Source organism: Ursus maritimus, unplaced genomic scaffold, assembly GCF_017311325.1.
Source record: "Ursus maritimus isolate PB19 unplaced genomic scaffold, ASM1731132v1 scaffold_33, whole genome shotgun sequence".
Lineage (NCBI taxonomy): Eukaryota > Metazoa > Chordata > Mammalia > Carnivora > Ursidae > Ursus > Ursus maritimus.
Window position 1 is genome coordinate 4,814,082 of NW_024425897.1, and position 22,173 is coordinate 4,836,254.

The window sequence follows — 22,173 nt, forward strand, 5'->3', positions numbered from 1 at the left end:
TCACAATCTGGGATTTTGCTCCTCCACACAAGGCTGTTAGCTGAGGCTCAGGAAACTTTATCGGGGGACTTAATAGTAATGGTTGAGAAGCAACCGATAATCATGTTCTTCCTGGGAAAACCAGGAAACCATGTCACACCTTTTCCACCTCATAGCTCAAGACGCCACAACGGGGCACTTCTGCACCCTCGGCGACTCACTGCCCCTCCGCCAGCCCCTGGTTGTGCAGCATTTCTCCTACGCAGGGTTCGGGAGCAGCTGTCCCACTTAGCTTTAATTGCAATAAATGCTATTTTAAAATACACCAACCTCTCCAATGCATTTGCAGGGAATATGAATTCCTCTACTTTGGAGAAAAACAATTTCTTTAAAAGTACACTTCCTTTCTAGTCTGGGCAATTAGCTAAGAGACAGAAGGACCAGAGAAGGAATTTCTTAGGGGAAAGGAAACTGTGTAATGGAGGGAAAGTCACAAAACAGACCCAGCAGCTTGAGAAAATAATTAGAATAAAGCAATATTCTGATTTCTGTAAGACATTATAATAAAAAAGACAGGTTCAGTGGAAATCACGTTTATTTCTGGATACACCACATTAAAATATATGCCCTATTTATTCAGAGCATCATAACCTATGCAAAAATAAAACTCTCTTCCCCTATAAAAAAGGTACGTACAATACCGCAGACTACATACATGATCTTTTAGTCCGGTCTTCAGTATTTAGCATCTCAAGACAGACAAACATCTGGTTATATTTATCAAATCAATCTTACAAAATATATACAAAACAACATCGTAGTGTAAAAAAATGAAGTTACCAAAATATAACTTATGTACTTTACTTTACACAAAATGTATCTAGTTAATTTTTTCAAGAGCTTCACCCATTAGCCGAATAGCGACACTCTTGCCTTCATCTGTTTGAATAACAAGCAAAGCTTCAAACGTGCCCGCCGACTTTGGTCTGAACTGCACAGGCATGTTGATGTAATGCTGGGCTCTGGAAAGAGAAAGGAAAGGTCACCGGCCTGATGCTACCGCAGCAAGCACATCACCCACCGCAATACTTAGCACGATGCACGGCAGAGAGCGCTGTCGATTTTCATGGAAGAACTCAGTTTTGTTACATTCAGCTTCAATTTGGTTCTCATTTCTTTGACGTTATTATTTAATAAGAAACTGGCACAAAGGAGAGGAAAACCTAAAATCGGATTCAAATAGTATTGCATATATATTCCTGGCCATCCAACAACAGGAGAAGGGAAATGAGAGGTCTGTTCTACCGTGTATGGAACTCGGTTCCGTCTGCAGAGGCAGGGTGCGGCCTGCCTCAGAAAGGGGGACAGAACACCTGACATTCCGCCCATCTTCCCCCAGCAGCACGCTCAACTGGGAAGGATATTAAACCAACCCGTCCCATGCCCGTCAGTTAACAGGGCAGGGCTGGACAGGTCTTGCTCCAGCATTCTTAAGAACGTTTATAAAAAATTCTCTTCAAAATTTATTTTCAAATTATGTTTGACCCTTGAACAACACAGGTTTGAACTGAGCAGGTCCACTTGTAGATTTTTTTTTTCTCCAAAAAGTGTAGTACTATAAATGTATTTTCTCTTATAATTTTCTTGATCACATTTTCCTTTTTCTGCCTTACTTTATTGTAGGAATATAGTACATAATACACATATAAAAATGTTAATTGACTGTTTGCTATTGGGAAGGCTTCTGGTCAACAGTAGACCATTACAAGTTAAGTTTTGGGGGAGTCAAAAGTTATACACAGATTTCCTACTGCATGGAGGTCGACACACCAAACCCTTGCATTGCTCAAGGGTCAACTGTATACAGAGGCAGGTAATGAGCGTCCTGTGTTTAAAACTATTACGTTGGGGTGCCAGGTGGCTCAGCTGGTTAAGGCTCTGACTCTTGGTTTCGGCTCAGGTTATGATCTCAGGGTTATGAGATCGAGCCCTGTGTCAGGCTCCACACTCAGTGGGGAGTCTGCTTGAGATTCTGACCCTCTTTATCTCCCTTTGCCCCTTTCCCCACTCACACATGCTCTCTCTCTCTGAAAAATAAGTCTTTTTAAAAAGTAGTATTGTGTTGGGAGGTTTTTGTTCATAAAACTAGGTCCCAAGAGTTTCACAGATATACCTTTATTCCCATGGTGAATGAGACCACATATACTTTATCACAGCCTATGTGATGTCACTGACTTTTAGTCTTAATTGCCTTAAGTGAAAATTTATAGCTTTTAGACTTTCCTCAGAGGGAAGGTACCTCATCCTCGAGTCTCACCTCTGAACTACATGCTTTAAAGTTCAGCAGTCAGAACTGATATATGCTTTTGTTATTTCTTGAGAAAACTGCAGTGGGCTAGAAATTTAGAAAACAGTTTTAGTATTCCAAAGCCCTTTCCCTGGACATAACTGATAAGGCAGAATTTAAAAAAAATACATATATGCACATGTGCACGCACACACACACACATGCACTTTTTAAAACTGGGTTATTTTCCCCAAACGCATTATACCCTAATTTCCTGTGTCAAAGCTAATGTGCCTTTTTAAAAAATGGTACATAGTCTTTAGCACTGACGAACTACTATTCTACGTTTCATGTTAGCACTTCAGTACCCAGACTAATGTGGTACAATTTGCCAACTTAAGAGGCTTTATTACTTATGAATTAGTAAAAGTAATACAGTATCCTGAAATAAATCTGACAGACCCACAGGACTGTTCTATATTCAACTGAGAACGTGTTTTAAAAATGTATTACATGGGGCGCCTGGGTGGCACAGCGGTTAAGCGTCTGCCTTCGGCTCAGGGCGTGATCCCGGCGTTATGGGATCGAGCCCCACATCAGGCTCCTCCACTATGAGCCTGCTTCTTCCTCTCCCACTCCCCCTGCTTGTGTTCCCTCTCTCGCTGGCTGTCTCTATCTCTGTCGAATAAATAAATAAAATCTTAAAAAAAAATAAATAAAAATGTATTACAATAAACATATATCATTTGCTTTAGATTTACAGATACTCTGAACAAACGAGAATGCAATTTAGAAAGAACTGTGGGGGCGCCTGGGTGGCACAGCGGTTAAGAGTCTGCCTTCGGCTCAGGGCGTGGTCCCGGAGTTATGGGATCGAGCCCCACATCAGGCTCCTCCGCTATGAGCCTGCTTCTTCGTCTCCCACTCCCCCTGCTTGTGTTCCCTCTCTCGCTGGCTGTCTCTATCTCTGTCGAATAAATAAATAAAATCTTTAAAAAAAAAAAAGAACTGTGAAATTTAACACACTCTAGAACACAAGAATGGATATATTTAACATAGTACCTTGTATATGGTACCTCTCTCTCTCTCTCTCTCTCTCTCACACACACACACACACACACACACACATGAAAGGGGAAAGGTAAGGGTGAAGTACGCTGAGCCCAGAGAAGAGGTCTAGTTCGAAATCCCTTAACTAGGGGCGCCTGGGTGGCTCAGTCGTTAAGCGTCTGCCTTTGGCTCAGGTCATGATCCCAGAGTCCTGGGATCGAGCTTTGCATTGGGCTCCCTGCTCGGCGGGAAGCCTGCTTCTCCCTCTCCCCTGCCTGTTCCTCCCCCTACTTGTGCTAAATAAAAAATCCTAAAAAAGAATAAAGAAAATCCCTCACTAGCTGAGGACTGACAGTGCAGCAAAGCCGCAGACGAGAGCGAAGCAGCGGCTGAGGAAGAGCACTCTCAGCCCCTCCTGAACTCCATGCCCCCCGTCTACAGAACCTACGAAGTATACAAACCAGACTTAATTGTAAAGGAATACTCTGTGTAGGAAAAAAGTTGCCCATTAGCACAGTCAAGGTACCATCATTATCAAAGAAATTGAAAGGAAGTGACAAACGCCTTGGTTCCTGTGCATCGTTAAGCGGTAACGACAGCTCAGTGACCGTGCTGTCGCCGGCTGTGACTTGGCTGAGAATGTCCTTCCCTCTGGAAGGACCCAGCAAGGCCTGGCAGCTCAGCAGCAGGAGCCGGCCAGGATGCTGGGTGCGTGCCGACGTGGACACAGGAGATGGGAAGTGCGTTCCTATCATGTCTCAGCAGAGTAGACTTGAATAAAACAATAGGTTAACAGAAGAATGCTGATTTCAGGGCTAAGTGGGAACACGGACGAATTCTTTTTTTTTAAAGATTTTATTTATTTGACAGAGAGAGACAGCCAGCGAGAGAGGGAACACAAGCAGGGGGAGTGGGAGAAAAGAAGCAGGCTCACAGCAGAAGAGCCTGATGTGGGGCTCGAACCTAGATCGCCGGGATCACGCCCTGAGCCGAAGGCAGACGCCTAACCGCTGTGCCACCCAGGCGCCCCCCGGACGAATTCTTTGTACAGAGATAGGACAGAAATGATCACCTGGAGCCCCTAAAACGAACTTTACCAAAAAACGGATGATCAGGGTTTCCTTTTCCCTATTACCTTCTTTATAATCTATTGCTTTAAGGGGGCTACATCCCCCACACACATCCATGCTCCCCACTTGTGAACGAGGCAAAACCCTGGTGGCGTCTGCGGGAAGCTCTCCTATTTACGTGGCAGTCAGTTTATATCCAAGAGGCCTCAGGCCACTTTCCCGTTTCAGTGTGAGAACTTACCCAGAGCAGCCCCATCAGGCCTCACGACCGCCCTGGGGAAGGTGCCTATTTGGAGTAAGCCACGGATTACCTCATGTACCCTACAGATGACTAAAGTCACATTGTCACCCTGGAAGGCTGGAGTTCATGGTGTCATAGAGCAGACGGTGATCTAATGAACGAAAACATCACTAATGAAAAGCTGGGAACTGCTTCTCAGATTCTCAAAACAGATTCTGTTCCACCTGCCAAAGCAAGCTAACCGTTGCTCTCAACCAGCATTTGTATTTCCTGGGCCCTTGTCCAAAGTCCAAGTGTCTAATATTTGGGAGAAATACAAAAGCACCCAACACTTACGGTAAGAACAGGCATCACTGGTTCAGTTTTGTGGTAAAAATTTTCAAGGCAGATACTGTAGCAAAGTTTGGTTCTCCACAAAGTTGAAAGAAGTCATTCTTATGTACAAAGAAACCAGCTTTTCTGCCTAACTGTATGTAAAATTTCAGCGTACGGAGGGGTCACGGGAGAAGTTCTCTATGACCTGGGGTTTACTTCACTTGGTCTTCTTACTCATGTATTTAGCAGGGCCCACCTACTATAATACACAGTCTAATATCACCGTCCTCAATCAGTAGGGCAAAGCTTCATTAACTCCTGCAGGCTGCTGCGAGTCAAGGACCCAGAGTGCAGAGCTAGAAAATGGGCAGTTAGTGGCTTTTTAAAACTTAGGCTTTCTCTTCCATGTGGCTGTTGAAGGGATTAAAGGAAAAGACGGACATAAAAATGTGGTGGTCCACCCAAATCCATGGGATTGGTCCTGATGGACGCCACCAGTAAGGCTGGCTAAAAGGAAGGCTTAGTCAGTGCTGCGGAAGAAGCTACCCTCTGCCGCGTGCCTCCTAGGGCTAGGCGCTAACATCTGCACGTCGCTCACGTCCTCCTCCTAACGAGCCCGTGCTGCCAGGAGCACTGTCGTCTCTCTTTCACAAGTCAGGAAACCGAGGCTTAGAGAGATGAAGCCTATGATAACTTTCTAGATACATTCACTATTTAATTTGCAGTTTGTGCCCTTCGGTCAGTCCCTGGGAGGCAAGTCCCTGGACCCTCAAGTACATGAATAGGAGGTTTTACAGTGGGGAGGACGGCGGGGGTGGTGGAAGAGATGAAGAGAGGAAAGAGAAAGAGCAGAGGGAACAGACCTCCCCCTACAGCATCTTTTCAGTACCTAGAGATACGGGTAGCCTTCAGAGTATGGCTCTGCTAGTCTTAGGGCCTCAGAGGCAGTCCTAGAATGTTTACAGGGTGGTCCAAGTTTTCATGGAACAAAACATGTTTTTGGAATCACCTAATACTAAAATAAAAGTTTATAATTAATTAAATGGCTTAAAGATTCGAAGATGGAGATAAAATTATTCTTCAGTGTTAAGTCTGACAGCACCCTACTGTTAAAATTCTAAATAACAGTGACAACCCAGTTTGAAATTTCAATCTAAATGTATATCATATGAAAAAAAATAAATGTAGATCATATGGAAAACAGAAAGCAGCAAGGATGACAAGAAAACGAGGCCCTGGTTTAAGAAGTATAGGGTATTTCAGGGCGCCTGGGTGGCTCAGTCAGTTAAGTGTCTGCCTTTGGTTCAGGTCATGAGCCTACGGTCCTGGGATCGAGTTCCGCATTGGATTCCCTGCTCAGTGGGGAGCCTGCTTCTCCCTCTCCCTCTGCCCCTCCCCCCCTGCTTGTGCGCTCTCTCACTCTCTCTCAAATAAATAAATAAAAAAGTACAGGGTATTTGAAGAATGACAACTGGAAAAATATCACAATAAAAGTTTTCCCAATTAATCTGGGAAGGTTTTTGTCCCAATTATTGAAAATTTAACTCCCTGATCCTTAGCATAGTGACATTATTCTAAATCACAAGATAATTAATGTTGTATGTATTTATGTGATGGGCAAAATACCGGGTAACGGGAATCACATGCTAAATCCAAAACATCTCACAAAGTGTGGGTTGCTAGTAATAAAAGCACACTTGTGGGCAGTCATGAAATGCTTTCCCGGCGGGTCCCTCAGCTCTGTGGTACTGGTGATGGAGATGAGGGGCTATGATGGAGGGGGGAGAGCTCACAAATCCCAACTCCCAGGAGAAATCCTGAAGTCCTGAAAATAGTCCTGCATTAGGATGACCACATTTTGATTTATGATAAACTCACCTCAAAGAATATTTTGAATGCTTGACGTAGAAAGGCTCTCTGGGACTTAAAAACTTGAGCTGGAATTTAATATGAAACATTTTATTAAGTTATGCAACTTAGATATTTGAGCATACTTAAAACATACCATGCATTTCTTCAATTAAAGGTATTTAGTAAATTTAAGTATAGCTTCAAAATTAGGTAAGACAATAAATGCTCATGGAAACACATTTAAAATAATTTTAATATGAATTTACTCTAGTTCTGACTAGAGTAAATGTTGCCCAGAAATATGTTGGTGTGATGGTATAGAAAAAAAAGAAAACAAGAGAAAAAATTTAAAAATGAAAATATGAAAACAAATGCCTAATATTTTCAATTTTCAGATAAAGGGTCACGAACTTCCCATGAGTTTCTTTTCAAATACAGTATAAGGCATTTAAAAAATTAACTCATTATTATAACAAGTATAATTTATTGGGGCGCCTGGGTGGCTCAGTTGTTAGGCATCTGCCTTCGGCTCAGGGCGTGATCCCGGTGTTCTGGGATCGAGCCCCACATCAGGCTCCTCCGCTAGGAGCCTGCTTCTTCCTCTCCCACTCCCCTGCTTGTGTTCCCTCTCTCGCTGGCTGTCTCTCTCTTTGTCAAATAAATAAATAAAATCTTAAAAAAAAAAAAAAGCTGCATCTTAAAAAAAAAAAAGTATAATTTATAAAACAAACTTCTAAATTATCAGGAAAATATTTATCAAATAGTTGAATACATCCACTTTCCCAAAACCCACAGTACTATTTCCAACTTACGGAGTGCATAATGAAAGAATTATTTCGCAAGTTGACTTTCAACGTCCTTGATTCCCCAACCCTAGTAGGCAGAAACCGATACACATCTTCTGGGGCGTAAACTCCGCGGTGTGTCAAGTCAAGCTGTCTGCTTTGGAAACAGGTTTAAAAGTCAACTATTTAAAATCCAGAGTAATTAAACAATTTATATATATTCAGCTAGGAAGTGTTTTGTGTTTTGATTTGTATTTTCTCTCACAACTCAGCTGGAAACTAGCTCTGTAATGGCAACTTCATTAATCTGTATGAAGACAGAATGCCCAGCACAATACTCTGATAAGGTGCAGGGTCAGCTGCTCCGTGGGCCAGGACACATATGACAGCACCACCTCTGCCCCTTTCTCCTTGGGGACTGGCTCTCCGCTCGCCTGACACCCCACGTGCATGCAGGGGCTCCCGTCATCTTAGTTCACTTCACCCAGACCACTTACTTCATTTTGCCAGACAGACGACCCTATCAGCGGGACACAAGCTCTGGCCTCTCGGCAGCATTTGATGGCGGTGACCCAGATGCCAGGCTCAGTCTGTGCAGGCTCAGCCCCACTCCCTCACCGCTAATGCTGCTGTCCCTGTGGCTTGGCCCTGGGCATCCCTAACTGCTCTCGCTGCAGTCTCCCTAGGCGATCCTGGTGATCCAGCAACCCCACTCCTGGGTGACTCCCAGATCTGTACCTCAGCTCACACTGAGCTTTTGGGCAACATGCCTATCGCCCCACAGTCATCTGTCTCCACAAATACAGACTAAACCTGGGAGCCTTCTTTTCAGACCTGACCCTCCACTTGTATTTCTGTCTGGGAGCCAACTTTGACCCCCTTTCTCTCTCAAGCCCCCTTACTCAACCCGCTCACTGAGTCCTTCAAATTTCCTTCTTATATACCTCTCAAATCTCTCCATTTCTCATCATCTTCTTTGACACGGCTTTAGTCCTGGACTACTTAAAAATAGCTTCTAACTCGTTTTACCGTATCTACTCTTGCCTCCTTCTAATCAGACCGTACCACAGCCAGAGGATTTTTCTACAAACACTCGAATCTGAACACATCACTCATGGCTTCCAATAGCTTCCCAGATAAACCCCAAATTAACATCTGACACGCGAGGCCCTGCGCAGTCTGCCTCTCCCCACCAGCCTTCTGGCCTCACCTCACACTACTCTCCCTCCCTCTGGGCTCTAGGCCTGTATGCTGCCTTTGGTTCCTCAAGGGCCAACAATCCCCACGATCCGGTCCTTACAGGGCCAGGAACTTTTCGTATGCTCAACACCTCCATCATTTACACTCATCCTCCTCAACTTAAAGGACCCATTTCAGGCAGGCTCTTCCCAGGTATCACACATCAAACTCCCTCTGTCATGTTCCCATGTTTCCCATTTATTTTCTTCCAGTCCTTCCCACCGGTTGTAATCAAGCCTGTTAGTGAGATTATTTGTGATGTGGCTCCTTCTCTAGGAGGTGAGACCCCTGGAGGCAAGGACTAGCACGGTTCTGACCCTGCTACCTGGCACGTGGTGTGCGCTCGGTAAAGGGGGGATGAACAAACGAGTAAGTAGCATCAAAAGAGTGTGGTTAGAACACAATCTTTAAAGGAGCCTCATTTCTTACAAAATGCATTATTTACTCCCATTAGAAAATAAATGACAACATGTACGTTAAATTTAGCAGGTATTTAACACATATTTTTCTTACAAGTGTCTTCCTCCAGAACAAAGTTAGATCTAAATATCAGCTAATTAAGGATTGTAAGAAACATGTTTATTAGGCAAAATACTTCAATACTATCATTAGAGCTGTGTAAGCTGCTGGTATAAAAAATGCATTTTAAAAAGTTTTTAAGGGGTGCCTGGCTGGCCCAGTCAGAAGAGCATGCACGACTCTTGATCTTGGGGTCATGAATTCGAGCCCCACGTGGGGTGTAGAGATTACTAAAAAATATAATAAATAAACGAGTAAAAAAATAAAAATTAAAAAAACTTTTTAAGAATCGACTTTCATACAGTGTTCTTGGGAACATAAAATGTTATGGTCACTTTGGTCAAACTATTTGGCAGCTTGTTTTAAAGTTAAACACATGCTTACCATATGACCCAGCAATTCTACTCTTCAGGTACTTTTACTCAAAAGAAATAAAAAAATATGCCCACAAAAATTCACATACAATAGTGTTCACAGCACCTTCACTTGTAATGGCGGCAAAGGAAAAGCCACCCAAATGAGCACGTTGTGGTATGTTCACATAAAGCAATACTCGACAACGAAAAGGGACAGACAACGTATATACTCTACAACACAAACGAATCCCCAAAACATGTGTGGTGAAAGAAGCCAGGCTCAAGGAGTGTGTATGTGTATGAAATGCAACGAAACCAACCTATGGCAATAGATCAGAACAGAACAAATCTTGGGGTGAGGGCCGGGCTGACTACAAAGGGACATGTAAGAGCTTTCTGGGTGAGAGAAACATTCTCTATTTTGACTGGAGCGGTAGCAATGCATGAAAACTTGTAGGTAAGGTCACTGAGCATTTACTGAATGTAAATATCTCTCTCAATAAGGTACTGGAAAAAATGTCATAAGAATGACAAAAACAACATACCCGGGTATGAGAGCAGAAGCCTCTGATACAGCTTGTCTTCGGGGCTTAACTAAATTATCTAGTTTAATGAGGGAGTTTGTGGAAATTTGTGAACTTTCAGGCTCATTTTCTGCTTTGACACTCTGTATAAAAAAAAAATCACAGGGTGGGGGAGGAAAAATAAATACTCTTGGAAAATATATGGAAACCCATTTGAATTCTACTGTTTCCTTCATAATTTTTAAAAGAAAACTTAAGATTTTTAAATTCCCTAAATTGCAATCCCTGCATTTTTTACTGTTCAGCTTCTTTTACACACACACACACACACACAATCATACCTAATCAAGTCAAACATAGATTTCATAGAGCCAAACCCAGACCTCAAACATGCCAATCAATAAAAACAAATGAGGAAATTAAGATTATAGGGCCAGACAACAGAATTAATGAAATTAGAATAATACCAGGAAAACAGTCTGCATTTTCAGGACAGTTTTCCATGTCAGTTTCACTTAATGTTTTTAATATACACACAATAATTTACTTAAATTCAGTGTAATACTCACTTGTCCAGAGAGCTGAAATCTCAGTGTATGTTTCATGTGAGGCTCTTTAAGGGGGTGACACTCAACATCCCAGAACTGAGCATAATCCCCTCTATCTCTGGGCAAAAAAGTGATGGAGACCTACAAAACAACACCCAGGGGAGAAATTTAGACCCTAAGCCTCATACACCATGTGGCTGGTATATGTTTTAGCACTGGCTAGTTTTGCCACTAACTGAAAAGGAATTTGAACAATTCTTCTTTTGGTAGAAAATTACACCAGATTCAAGATACACTTTTCTTTAGGGCTCTATGTAACATATTACTCAAAATGCAAATGCTATTTACATTATCAAAAAAATTCCAGAGCTGTCAAGTACAAGACCTAAATGAGGAGGTTCAACCCCAGAAACACAACCCAGTCTTTCACTGCAATGCTTATGGAACCTTCTGCTGGCCAAGCAGTAAAGGCATGAGGCCTAGAACCAGTTACCCCTGACCACATACCTCAAAGTTATATGTATGAACTGTATGCTTACAACCTGTAAAATGCTCAGAAATGAGCACGTTGTAGTATTTAAAAATAGTATTTTATAAAGTTTATCAGTGTTAAGTGCTTCCTTTATCAAAGAATTTAGTCTTAGAAATACTATTAGCTACATTAACTAATCAGTATCTTTGAGTCTGGACTTAACATTAAAACTGTTAAGTCACCCAATTTCTGTCAATACAGAACATAAGAAACAATGCAGCCAGCAAGTCTTAGGGTGTGGAAGCAAAGGCAGGATACTGATGGGGGAGAGGTGGTCATCAAGATTAGGGAATTACACGGTTAAAGAGGGTGTGGACACTGTGAAGATCAAGGAAGAAAGAATGGAAACTCAACCATGTCCTAAATGGCGAAACTCTACAAATTATCTGGAACCGCTGGGCATTATAATACCATGTACTCTACAAATCCCACCAAACACTGTCTTCCAACACCGACAATAAAGAAAGAGGAGGGGACAACCTACTAGTACTGTATGTGACACACACCAGACACATAACAGGAACTTTAACACTCATTAGCTCATTTAATCCCATTCAAACTGACCGATATTTCAGAAAATTACTACATATATCTCTTACTTTAACAAACAGGTAACTAATTTTTTCTTCCTTCTGGATCACTATTACATACATCAATAGTTGTGCTTTGTGGAGAATATTTCCCTAAATGGTCCCAGAAGGATGTGCCTTGCTTTCTTCTCCCCTAACATAAATTAAGTACCCAGACCTGGAAATCAATTGACGAATGTGACCTGACAGGAATGACATTGGTAAGCAATGAGTTCAGTCCAAGATATGCAGCGACGAACAAAAAAAACCCCAAAGGTCTCACAGAGGTTTCATTTCTAAGTTAGGTACTGTGTGAAAGGAGAAATTCCCAGGAGAAAATCTAGTCCTGCATCCTTGTTTCTCTATTTTCAAAGCTTCATTGAGACAGAATTCATATACCATAAAATCCACCCACTTCAAGTATAGTCAGGGGTTTTTAGTATATTTCCAGAACTGTGCAACCAGCACCACAATCTGATTTTAAAGTATTTTATTTTATTTTTTATTTTATTTTATTTTTTTTTTTAAAGATTTTATTTATTTGACAGAGACAGCCAGTGAGAGAGGGAACACAAGCAGGGGGAGTAGGAGAGGAAGAAGCAGGCTCCCAGCGGAGGAGCCTGATGTGGGGCTCGATCCCAGAACAGCGGGATCACGCCCTGAGCCGAAGGCAGACGCTTAATGACTGAGCCACCCAGGCGCCCCTAATTTTAAAGTATTTTAAACAATCCAAAAAACACCCAACCCCATACCATCAGCAGTCATTCCCCACTTCCCACCTTCACTCCTAGCCCCAACGACCACATACCTACTTTCTGTCTCTACAGATTTACCTACTTTAAACATTTCACACAAATTGAGTCATATGATATATGGCCTTTTGTGTCTGGATTTCTTCACTTAGCATGTTTTCAAGGTTCATGTGGTAGCATGTTATCAGTACTTCACTCCTTTTTATTGCCAAGTAATATTTCATTTTTTTACCCATCTATCAGTTGATGGACATTTGGGTTATTTCTATCCTTTTTGGCTATCTTGAATAAGGCTGCTATGAATATCTGTGTGTAAATTTTGTTTGAACACGGGATTTTTTAAAAGATTTTATTTATTTATAGAGAGTGAGAGCACATGAGCGGGGGAGGGGCAGAGGGAGATGGAGAAGCAGACTCCCCGCTGAGCAGGGAGCCCGATGCGGGGCTCGATCTCAGGATCCTGGGGTCTTGACCTGAGCGAAGGCAGATGTTTAACTGACTGAGCCACCCAGGCGTCCTGAATACTGGTTTTCAGTGTTTTGGGGTATATATCTAGAAGTGAAGTTGCTGGGTCATATGGTAATTCTACATTTAACTTATTGAGGAACTGTCAAACTGTTATTCACAGCAGCTGTACCATTTTCCATTCCTGCTAGCAATGTATGAGGGTTTTAATTTCTCCATATCCCCACCAACACTTGTTATTGTCTGATTTTCAAAATCTCAGTCATCCTAGGGGTGTGAAGTGATATCTCACTGTGGTTTTGTTTTGCATTTCCCTAATGAACAGTGATTCTAAATATTTTTTGTGTGTGTATTTATTGGTCACCTGTATATCTTTTTTGGGGGCAGAAATGTCTATTCAGATCTGGTTTTTTTTAAAGATTTTTTAAAATTTATTTGAAAGAGAAGGAGAGAGAGAGAGAGACAGTGTGCACAAGAGCAGGGGGAGGAGAGGTAGATGCCCCGCTGAGCAGGGAGCCCAATGCGGGGCTAGATCCCAGGATGCTGGGATCAACACCTGAGCAGAAGGCGCTTAACCAACTGAGCCACCCAGGTGCCCCTCTTTATTTCTATTCAGATCTTTACCCATTTTTTAAACTGGTTATTTGTCTTTGCATTATCTAGTTGTAGGAGTTCTTTATACATTCTGGGTACAAATCCTTCATTAAATGTATGATTTCTAAACATTTTCTCGCATAATCTGGGATGCCTTTTCACTTTCTTAACAGTATGCTTTGATGTACTCAAGTTTTACATTTTGATAATTCATCTATTTTTTCATTTGTCACTTGTGCTTCACTGGTGTCATATCGAAGAAACCAAGGTTTAACCCAAGGTCATGAATATTTACTATGTTATCTTCCAGGAATTTTATAGTTTTAGCTCTTACATTCTACTTCAAGTTACTTTTTTGGATATGGTGTGAAGTAAGGATCCAACTTAATACTTCTGCATGTGGATATCAGTTGTCCTAGCACCATTTGTTGAAGATATTCTTTCGCTATTGAATTGTCTCTGTACCCTTATTGCAAAACATCAACTGACCATAAACATGAGGGTTTATTTCGGGATCATCAAGTCTATTCCACATATTCTATATGTCTAGCCTCATGTCAACACTATAGTTTTTTGTTTATTTATTTATTTTTATTTTAATGTTTTTTTATTATATTATGTTAGTCACCATACAGTACATCCCTGGTTTCTGATGTAAAGTTCCATGATTCATTAGTTGCGTATAACACCCAGTGCACCATGCAATACGTGCCCTCCTTACTACCCATCACCAGTCTATAGTTTTGATTAGTATGATTTTGAAAATGAAAAGGTAAATCCTCCAACTTGGTTCTTTTTCAAGATTGCTTTGGTTATTCTGGTTCTCTTGCACATCTATATGAATTTTAGGATCAGCATGTCAATTTCTTTAAAAAACAAAAAACCAAACACCAGCTGGGATTTTTGATTGAGATTATGTTGAATTTGTAGATCAATTTAGGGAGTACTGCTATTTTAGTAATGTTAGATCTTCCAATCCATGAACATGGGATGTCTTTCCTGCTGGCTTTTTTTTGCAACCCTGCCCCCAGCGCCTTTACCCCAGATGTTGAACTTTTGTTAAGCAATGTGTCTGTTCCCTATTATGCTGCTTTGCTGCTACTGTGGGCTGGGAAATGAAATAAACTATGCTGTAGAACAGTGGGTCTTTCCAAAAAAAGTGCGAAGAAACCCTCTGGAAGCCTGTTATACGACCTAGTAAAGTACACAGGGTATGTGACTATCACTGCTCAAAGATTCTTGTGTGGTCAGTAATGAGTTCACAGCTATAGTCTAGAACTGATTACAAGTCTGAGTCTCTGAATAAATGGACCAATGTGATATAAATGCCATAGTTTAAATGAGTTTCAGCTGTTAGCATGAAAAAGTATATTACTGAGGCCAAGTGAATGACTAGTGTCACTAAGGGATATTTGAAAAAGCTATGTCGGGTCTACAAATGAATTAGAACTCAAGAGGGCCATGGTACTAAAAAGATCCATCACCATTTGCCCATGAAGATACACGGTTGACTATGACAGGAACACAGTTGTTTTTGAGTAGTGGCAGATTTTTCTATTATGGCTGGTAGAAAAAACTACTGTCTAGATTAGAGCTACTCAAAGTGTGTTGTAAGTACTGGCAGTCTGTGGCCACATGAAGTGCTTATAGCAGAACGTAAATTAATCCTACCACTAAGCATGGGATTTTGTTTAGCTGTTTAGAAGGAAGACCTCTGCTGCAGGAAGCAGTCTACTGACATGCACTGAGGCAGGTCTTCTCCTCTGGCAAGCTGGTTGTTAGCAGAGCAGCATTCATCTAGGTGAAGCAACTACTCTGGGTGGAAACAAATGAGGGTCTCCCGGTCAATCAACACCATGTTCTTACCAATGGCTATGAAAAAAATGTCACAACTCACCTTCCGAATTCCACGGCTTTCCAGTATACCAGAAATAGGAGAACATCTGAATGCTGCATAGGTAGCTCTAAAAACATCTCCACTGTCATCAACTCCCTACAATCATTTAAGCAATCAAATGAAAAAAAATAAAAAAGAGTGACACCATTACCTTTATGGTTACCAAAGACACACAAACCCATTTTGCAGGGGCCAGGAGGGCTCAGTGCCTGCCTAGGAGTGGGAGCGCTACTTAACTCTGCTCACAAAGGCCTCACACTGGCTCTCCTCCTTCCATCAGCAGCCACTCCTCTCTGGCTACAGTCATCTTTAGGATGATGCTCATGATGTTCAAGGACTGTCTGCCCCCCAAGGACCCTGAAGACCCTTGCGGAATGTGTGTTTTAACATCACATGCAATACCAGTTCTTTATTTTTTTTCAGTAGGTACAGCACTATCTTTTGCATGCGTTTTGTTAGTATTAGGGCTCAAAACTGCTACTGTCACACAAAATACATGGCAGAAAGGCCAGAGCATTCTAAACAACATACATGACAACATGTTCAATTCAGGTAGAGCCCACTGGTGGAGACTATTTGCAGTATAGAGTAGGCTAGCACTCACTGACAAAGAACATTCAACCCTGTCTCCTACACTAGATCCTACCGGCTGAAAACACATAATAGCACTCAGAACATGGGAAAGAAAAATGCACATGCGTGTGCACACACACACACAATGTTCCATAATAACATTTTGACATATTTTTCAAAATAAAGTTATTTCAGATAAAAATCAGGACTGTAGGAGGTAGCATTAAATGAGCAAGCATGTATTTTCACATACATTCTCTAATCTGACTCTAAAAACCACCTTGTGGAAAAGATGGGGCATGTATTAGCCTCACCTATAGAGAAAATCAAGTAAGTGGATTAGTAATCTCAACCTATGCTGATAATTCAGTATAAAAACACCCTGAATAAAGTTTACACATTAAAATGAATATATTTAAGGCAACCATTACTGACCTTGACATAGGGCGGAGCTAAGGATGACAGATGCCACTTCACTTCTGTGTTACCGTGATTCTCAAGTTCCAGAAAATTTTCTAAAAGGAACACACATGTCACAACTCAAACAACTCTTGGAGAGGTAAGTAAACAAGCAGATTACTGTGATAATGTGTAATAATGACTACCTCATCATAGGGGAAAAATACACTCATCAGATCCTCAGAGAAGCCAAATGGGAATTTACAGTATTTTCTAATAAAATATTCTAATAATAATTCTAATAAAATAAAATGGGAATGGGAATTTACAGTATTTTCTAATAAAGAATGGGAATTTACAGTATTTTCTAATAAAATATTCTAATAATAATTCTAATAAAATAAAATTGGACAGATCTCTTGTTTCGGATTTAGTCAAAGGATAATGAAGGGCTTAAACAAGAGAGCTATAAATTGATTCACATATTAAAGCGTTACTGGCTGCTGTGAGAAGAGAGACCACAAGGGGGTCAGAGTGGATGAGGCACCGTGGCACGAGGCCACAAGCAGCAGTTGCGTTGAGAGAGGACCTGTGGGGTGGTCTGCATCAGGCTTGCGTCATGGCAGTGGGAGGAAAAGCAGCAGGCAGACAGGGGATCCATTCTGGAGACAGGCTGCAAAGGACTTGCTAGTGGATTGTGTGGGAAGAGGGAGGGAACAAAGAGCAAATAACTTCCAGGGATTTGGCTTAATTAATGAGCAGACAGTGGTGCCACTTACTGACATGGGGAGGGCTGGAGGAGAGGCAGGTTTCATGGGTAAAATAAGAGTTCTGTTTGTGAGATCCCAACACGCAGAAGCTGAGCGGGGTGCAGGGAGAGCAGAGAGAAAGAAGGGGACACAGGCAGGCCCAGCAAGAAAAAGAGTCATCAGCGAAACCTGAGAAGGAGCATGTGAAGCAGGGAAAACCTGGGAGGCACAAGAAAGAAGTAGTCCAAGGAGGAAGGAGTGGTAGCCAGTGTGGAGGGATCAAATTAACAAAGACCCACAGAAGAGACACTCATTTTCAGTGACCTCAATAGCGGGGTCAAGGCAAGGTGGCAGTACCAGTTTGGTTACAGCCTGAGGAAATGAAGGCGGGGAGCACAATCCTTCCATGAGGGAGGAGTGTTGAGGAAGCAGGGAGAGCAGCAAGGAGATGTGGGGCCCAGAAAGGCATTCCTTAAACATGTGATGGCAGAGCGTACTGTATGCCAATGGAAAGGCATCAACAAAGGGAGAAACTGAGGACACAGGAGAGAGAAGGGGCAGAGAGGAAGGCCCTGAGACGGCAAGAACAGGTGGGCCTAGATTCCCGGCAGAAGGGTTCGTCTGGGATGGAAGCAGAAGCCTCACATTTAGTCTAATGGCTTTTGTATTTGCAATGACAATGTGCAAACACATTGTATTTGCAATGTGTTAGGCAAAATTGAGAGCTGGGAAGACTGAGAGCAGGAGCAGGGGAGGGGCACTGAGAAGAGAGAAGCTGTCAAATGACTGTAGGAAACGGAAAAGGACACACACCAAGGGGGGCTACTAGAAAAGCCTGGTGCTGAGCGGCATCTGAGAGCGGAGACCACAAATGCGTAGGCACGGCCGCAGTTCTCTCCGGCAGCGCTGTGCTGCTACAGGAGAGACACGGAGCTGGTAGCCGGCTGGCTCTAACAAGGGTTAGGATCTTGCCAGTCAGGAATGCAGAGGGAGGGGCACACAGCAGTTAAGAGCGTTCCTAAAGCAGTATCCGACAGACCACAGAATTCAAGCAGAAGTGGCCGAAGCTAGGGTGGGGAAAGTGAGGAGGTAGTAGGGCCAGTGGCCTGGAAGTCTGAATGAGGCCAGAGAGCCGCTGGATCTCCGAGAGGACGCGAGCGGGGAAGATGGAGTGAGGGGATGGGCGCTGACCAGGTAGGGACAGGCTTGATGGGCTGTGGAAATTGAGTGTCAGTGGAAGACAAAGCCAGTGAGAGAGGCAAGGAATGAGGGCCAGGTGACAGAAGGCCCACACCCTTTCCAACAGGTCCCACGTGCAATCCCAGTCTCTTACTGAGCCATCACGGGACAGGGAGGGAGGGAGGGAAAACAAAAGCAGTGTTCTCAGGACCCTGGAGGAATATTAGCAATACTGAGTGCCTACTAGGTGACAAACACCATGCCAAGTGCTTTAAATGTGTTATTTCATTTATTCCTCAAAGTCCTCTGTGAGAGGAGTCAATTATGATGGCCATTTTACAAATGGGGAAACAGTTTATCTATTTAACCTCTTTAGTGCCTCAAAGTCTCATCAGTGAGGGACAGAACTAGGTCTTAGCCACTTTCCTCTTCTTCAGCTGCTAACTTATTAGCAGCTCTGGTAAAAGACCTAGAGAGAACTGGGGAGGGATGGTTCTGACCAGGTAGATCTGAGACTCCCGGAATATAAACTGTTCTTAAACACCTAGATTTAACATTTAAAAATTTTTTAAGCTCCCCCAAATCTGGCCTGTCATTGAAATGACTGCCAATGACAACTTGAGTCTCTCCTGAAATAGGGGACAATTTTATCCCTGTCACTACAATAAAAGTCACTAAAAACAGAGTGTTAGACTCAACAGATCAGTGGCTATTTGAATTAAAGAACTTTGTGGTCCCACACCTGAAGTTTCACCAGGTTCTGTTGCAGGGAAAGTAACAGTCTTGTTTCTTATCTCAACTTTTGTGGAAGGTGGTTTTGTCATTGGTTTCACCAAATGACTAACTGAAGGCTCAGTTCCTGGGGAAAGGATTCCAAATGTGCTGGAGGCCAAATGAGGGAGGAGTTCTTTCTGCGTTAAGTCTTCTCGAATTTGAACTTTCACAATTTTCTGAAATGAGCCAAATAAAGAAAGTAAGACACAAATGGATCTATCATTTTAAAGAAACAATTCTTGGGGCGCCTGGGTGGCTCAGTCATTAAGCGTCTGCCTTTGGCTCAGGGCGTGATCCCGGCGTTCTGGGATCGAGCCCCATGTTGGGCTCCTCCGCTGTGAGCCTGCTTCTTCCTCTCCCACTCCCCCTGCTTGTGTTCCCTCTCTCACTGGCTGTCTCTATCTCTGTCGAATAAATAAATAAAATCTTTAAAAAAAATAAAGAAACAATTCTTATTTTTAAAACATGGTGAAGAAAAGTAATGCCAAACAAATGAAACATGGATGGATACAATTTATTCAGATCTCAAAGTAAATCATTGACTCTCCCCTCTCTCCCTCAACTCCTTTTTCAAAGCAGATGTTGCAAATCAATACTGGTTTCTAGGCTCCACTCTCCATTCCTGCCCCACCCATGAGAATCATTCAGATCACTAATGGAAAAACTCTGTCCTAAATTCTCTATCTGAATAAGCCTAGTTGGGCTGAAAGAACAGGCCCCTTCATTTCATTTCTGAAAAGTGCGTGCTAATAAGGATGACAACACTTAAGCTGCAAAACAGGAAAGATGTTGCTTTAAAAAAACACTTAATGTACCTTCTGTCCATTGTCACAGTGTATATAGATTAAACCACTCCATGGGAACATTGAATGTTTTGTGGATAAGGAGGAATTAGGACTAACAAGAATTTGTAGCTTACTCCTGAAAAAGAGAATTTAGTAATGAAAACCAAGAATATCTTATACTTTAATAGCAATAACCACAAGAGTTATATGTACTGTTCTATCAATGACCAACTCTCCTTGTTGCCCAGAAAGAGCAGAGAAGAAGTGAGATTCCATACATGTCTGATTCTGCATCAGCCCCAACTCAGTGGCTGACACACAGTTGAGTGGCGTAAACCCATGAACCTAAGGGGAAAACTCATGTGAAAACGGACCATACCATAGAAATACCATTTAAAAAGCAATTCAAAATAAAAATTTCTGGAGCACAAGACCAATATACAAAAGCTCCAAGCCACTCGATAATAAACAATGATACAGTTACAGTACAAAGACAATGAAATAGCAGGAAAGAAAAAAGGAAGAAAAAGGGGGGGGTGGAAAAGAAATGAAAAAATACTGTTTTTTACCCAACTGCTAAAATTTTCTGAGCTCATTGTTCTCTTCAAGAGCTACGGAATGTCAAAGATGACTTTTAAATGTGGACAATGTAATCAGATTTGTGGCTTACAAGAAAAAACCAGTTACAAAAGACACTTTGGCACACATGTCAAAAATGGCAGAGCAACAGTGCCTGGGTGGCTCAGTTAAGCATCTGCCTTCAGCTCAGGTCATGATCTCAGGGTCCTGGGATTGAGGGCTGCGTTGGACTCCCTGCTCAGCGGGGAGTCTGCTTCTCCCTTTCCCTCTGCCCCTCCCCCACTGTTCATGCTCTCTCTCTAATAAATAAATAAAATAAAATCTTTTAAAAAAAATGGCAGAGCAAGATTATTTTCCATTCCTAACAGCTAAATATGTGGGATGATGTTAAAAGTTATTTGTGAACAATCTGTTCTATCATTTCCCTATCTTTTCAACCATTAATTAGTAAATGTTTAATTGATTGCTTTGGTCCTAGGAATGTTTCTCTGGAGTATGCCCAACCATACCTTAGGTCAGTATTAGTCAACTAAACTCTTCTAAAATGCATACTTCGTCACTTTGCAAAAGTAAATAAACTCCATGTTGCTCGTCTGCAAAGCTGCCATTCCCAAATAGGAAGCAACTTTCAGAGTGAATGTTCTACGGCAACCCTGATGAAGTCCCTGAAAAGCTGCAGAATTGCAGCTTTACCTCCTATCAATAATTAAGCTGCACACAGAGGACAGCTGCTTATCAGCAGTTGGGCCCCAAGACTTCCTTCTTAGAATATTTGTAAAAAATGCCAAGCTAGGTTATGGTTCAGACATATTAAAAGTCAGGAAACTTTGTCTATGAAATGTCCTTTAGACAAAACCAGCAGAATAAGTTGAGCCAGACCCAAGGTAATGAAGGACAGAACCATCTGGGCTTTAGGGACCACCACCCTTCATCATCTGCCCAGCTGTATCCCTTGCTTTGTAATTTGGTACGCAGAGTAATACGTCCTGCACAATCTGATGTTTTCCACTTCAGGAAGTCTTTCCCACCTCTCTCATGTCTCTTCACCCTTTTAGGCTATATACACAATAAGTGGCTGTGGACATGGGCTCTACTCTGCTAAGGAGCATGAATCTTGGACTCCACCGCGGTCCCACAAAACCACATGGAGCCCTGTATAGCGAACACATGGTAAAATTCTACTGAATAAATTTAAATGGCATATTATCTGATCCTTCAAAAGTCACCAAGCTAACATCTGAATAACACCTGGAGGAAAGGGAAGTCATACTTACTCTGGTGGGATAAATCCATGTTGTGGTGTTACCGTAAGGCAATGTGCCGGCCAGTACAACTCAAATTTCAGTAACCTAACGGAATTATTTAAAATCTGGAAACATGCGGTTTTTGCCAGATCACCTATTATATCAGATAAATAAAATAAAATTTACATTTAGCATTAGTGAAAAGAACCCAAATGTTAATAAATAGTAAAAATGAATCCTAAAAGTCTACCAACTTAATTTTGCTTTACAGGAATTTCAAATCCCTGGTAAAATGAGACCATTTTGTTTACCCTTAAA

At 42.0% G+C, this 22,173-nt stretch overlaps 1 protein-coding gene across 1 annotated transcript in view; it reads right to left on the reverse strand.

The window, feature by feature from the left end:
• Positions 1-556: 556 nt before the first annotated feature.
• CEP192 (centrosomal protein 192) overlaps positions 557-22,173 on the reverse strand; it is a 137,062-nt gene continuing 115,445 nt past the window's right edge. The window contains exons 37-46 of the mRNA XM_040619614.1: positions 21,886-22,009; positions 20,063-20,168; positions 19,216-19,423; positions 16,582-16,661; positions 15,574-15,669; positions 10,786-10,905; positions 10,238-10,359; positions 7,606-7,732; positions 6,821-6,879; positions 557-1,001 (exon numbers count right to left, since the gene is read on the reverse strand). Of these exons, the coding sequence (XP_040475548.1) occupies positions 860-1,001; positions 6,821-6,879; positions 7,606-7,732; positions 10,238-10,359; positions 10,786-10,905; positions 15,574-15,669; positions 16,582-16,661; positions 19,216-19,423; positions 20,063-20,168; positions 21,886-22,009 (1,184 nt within the window). The 3' untranslated portion in view covers positions 557-859. The remainder of the gene's footprint in view (positions 1,002-6,820; positions 6,880-7,605; positions 7,733-10,237; positions 10,360-10,785; positions 10,906-15,573; positions 15,670-16,581; positions 16,662-19,215; positions 19,424-20,062; positions 20,169-21,885; positions 22,010-22,173) is intronic.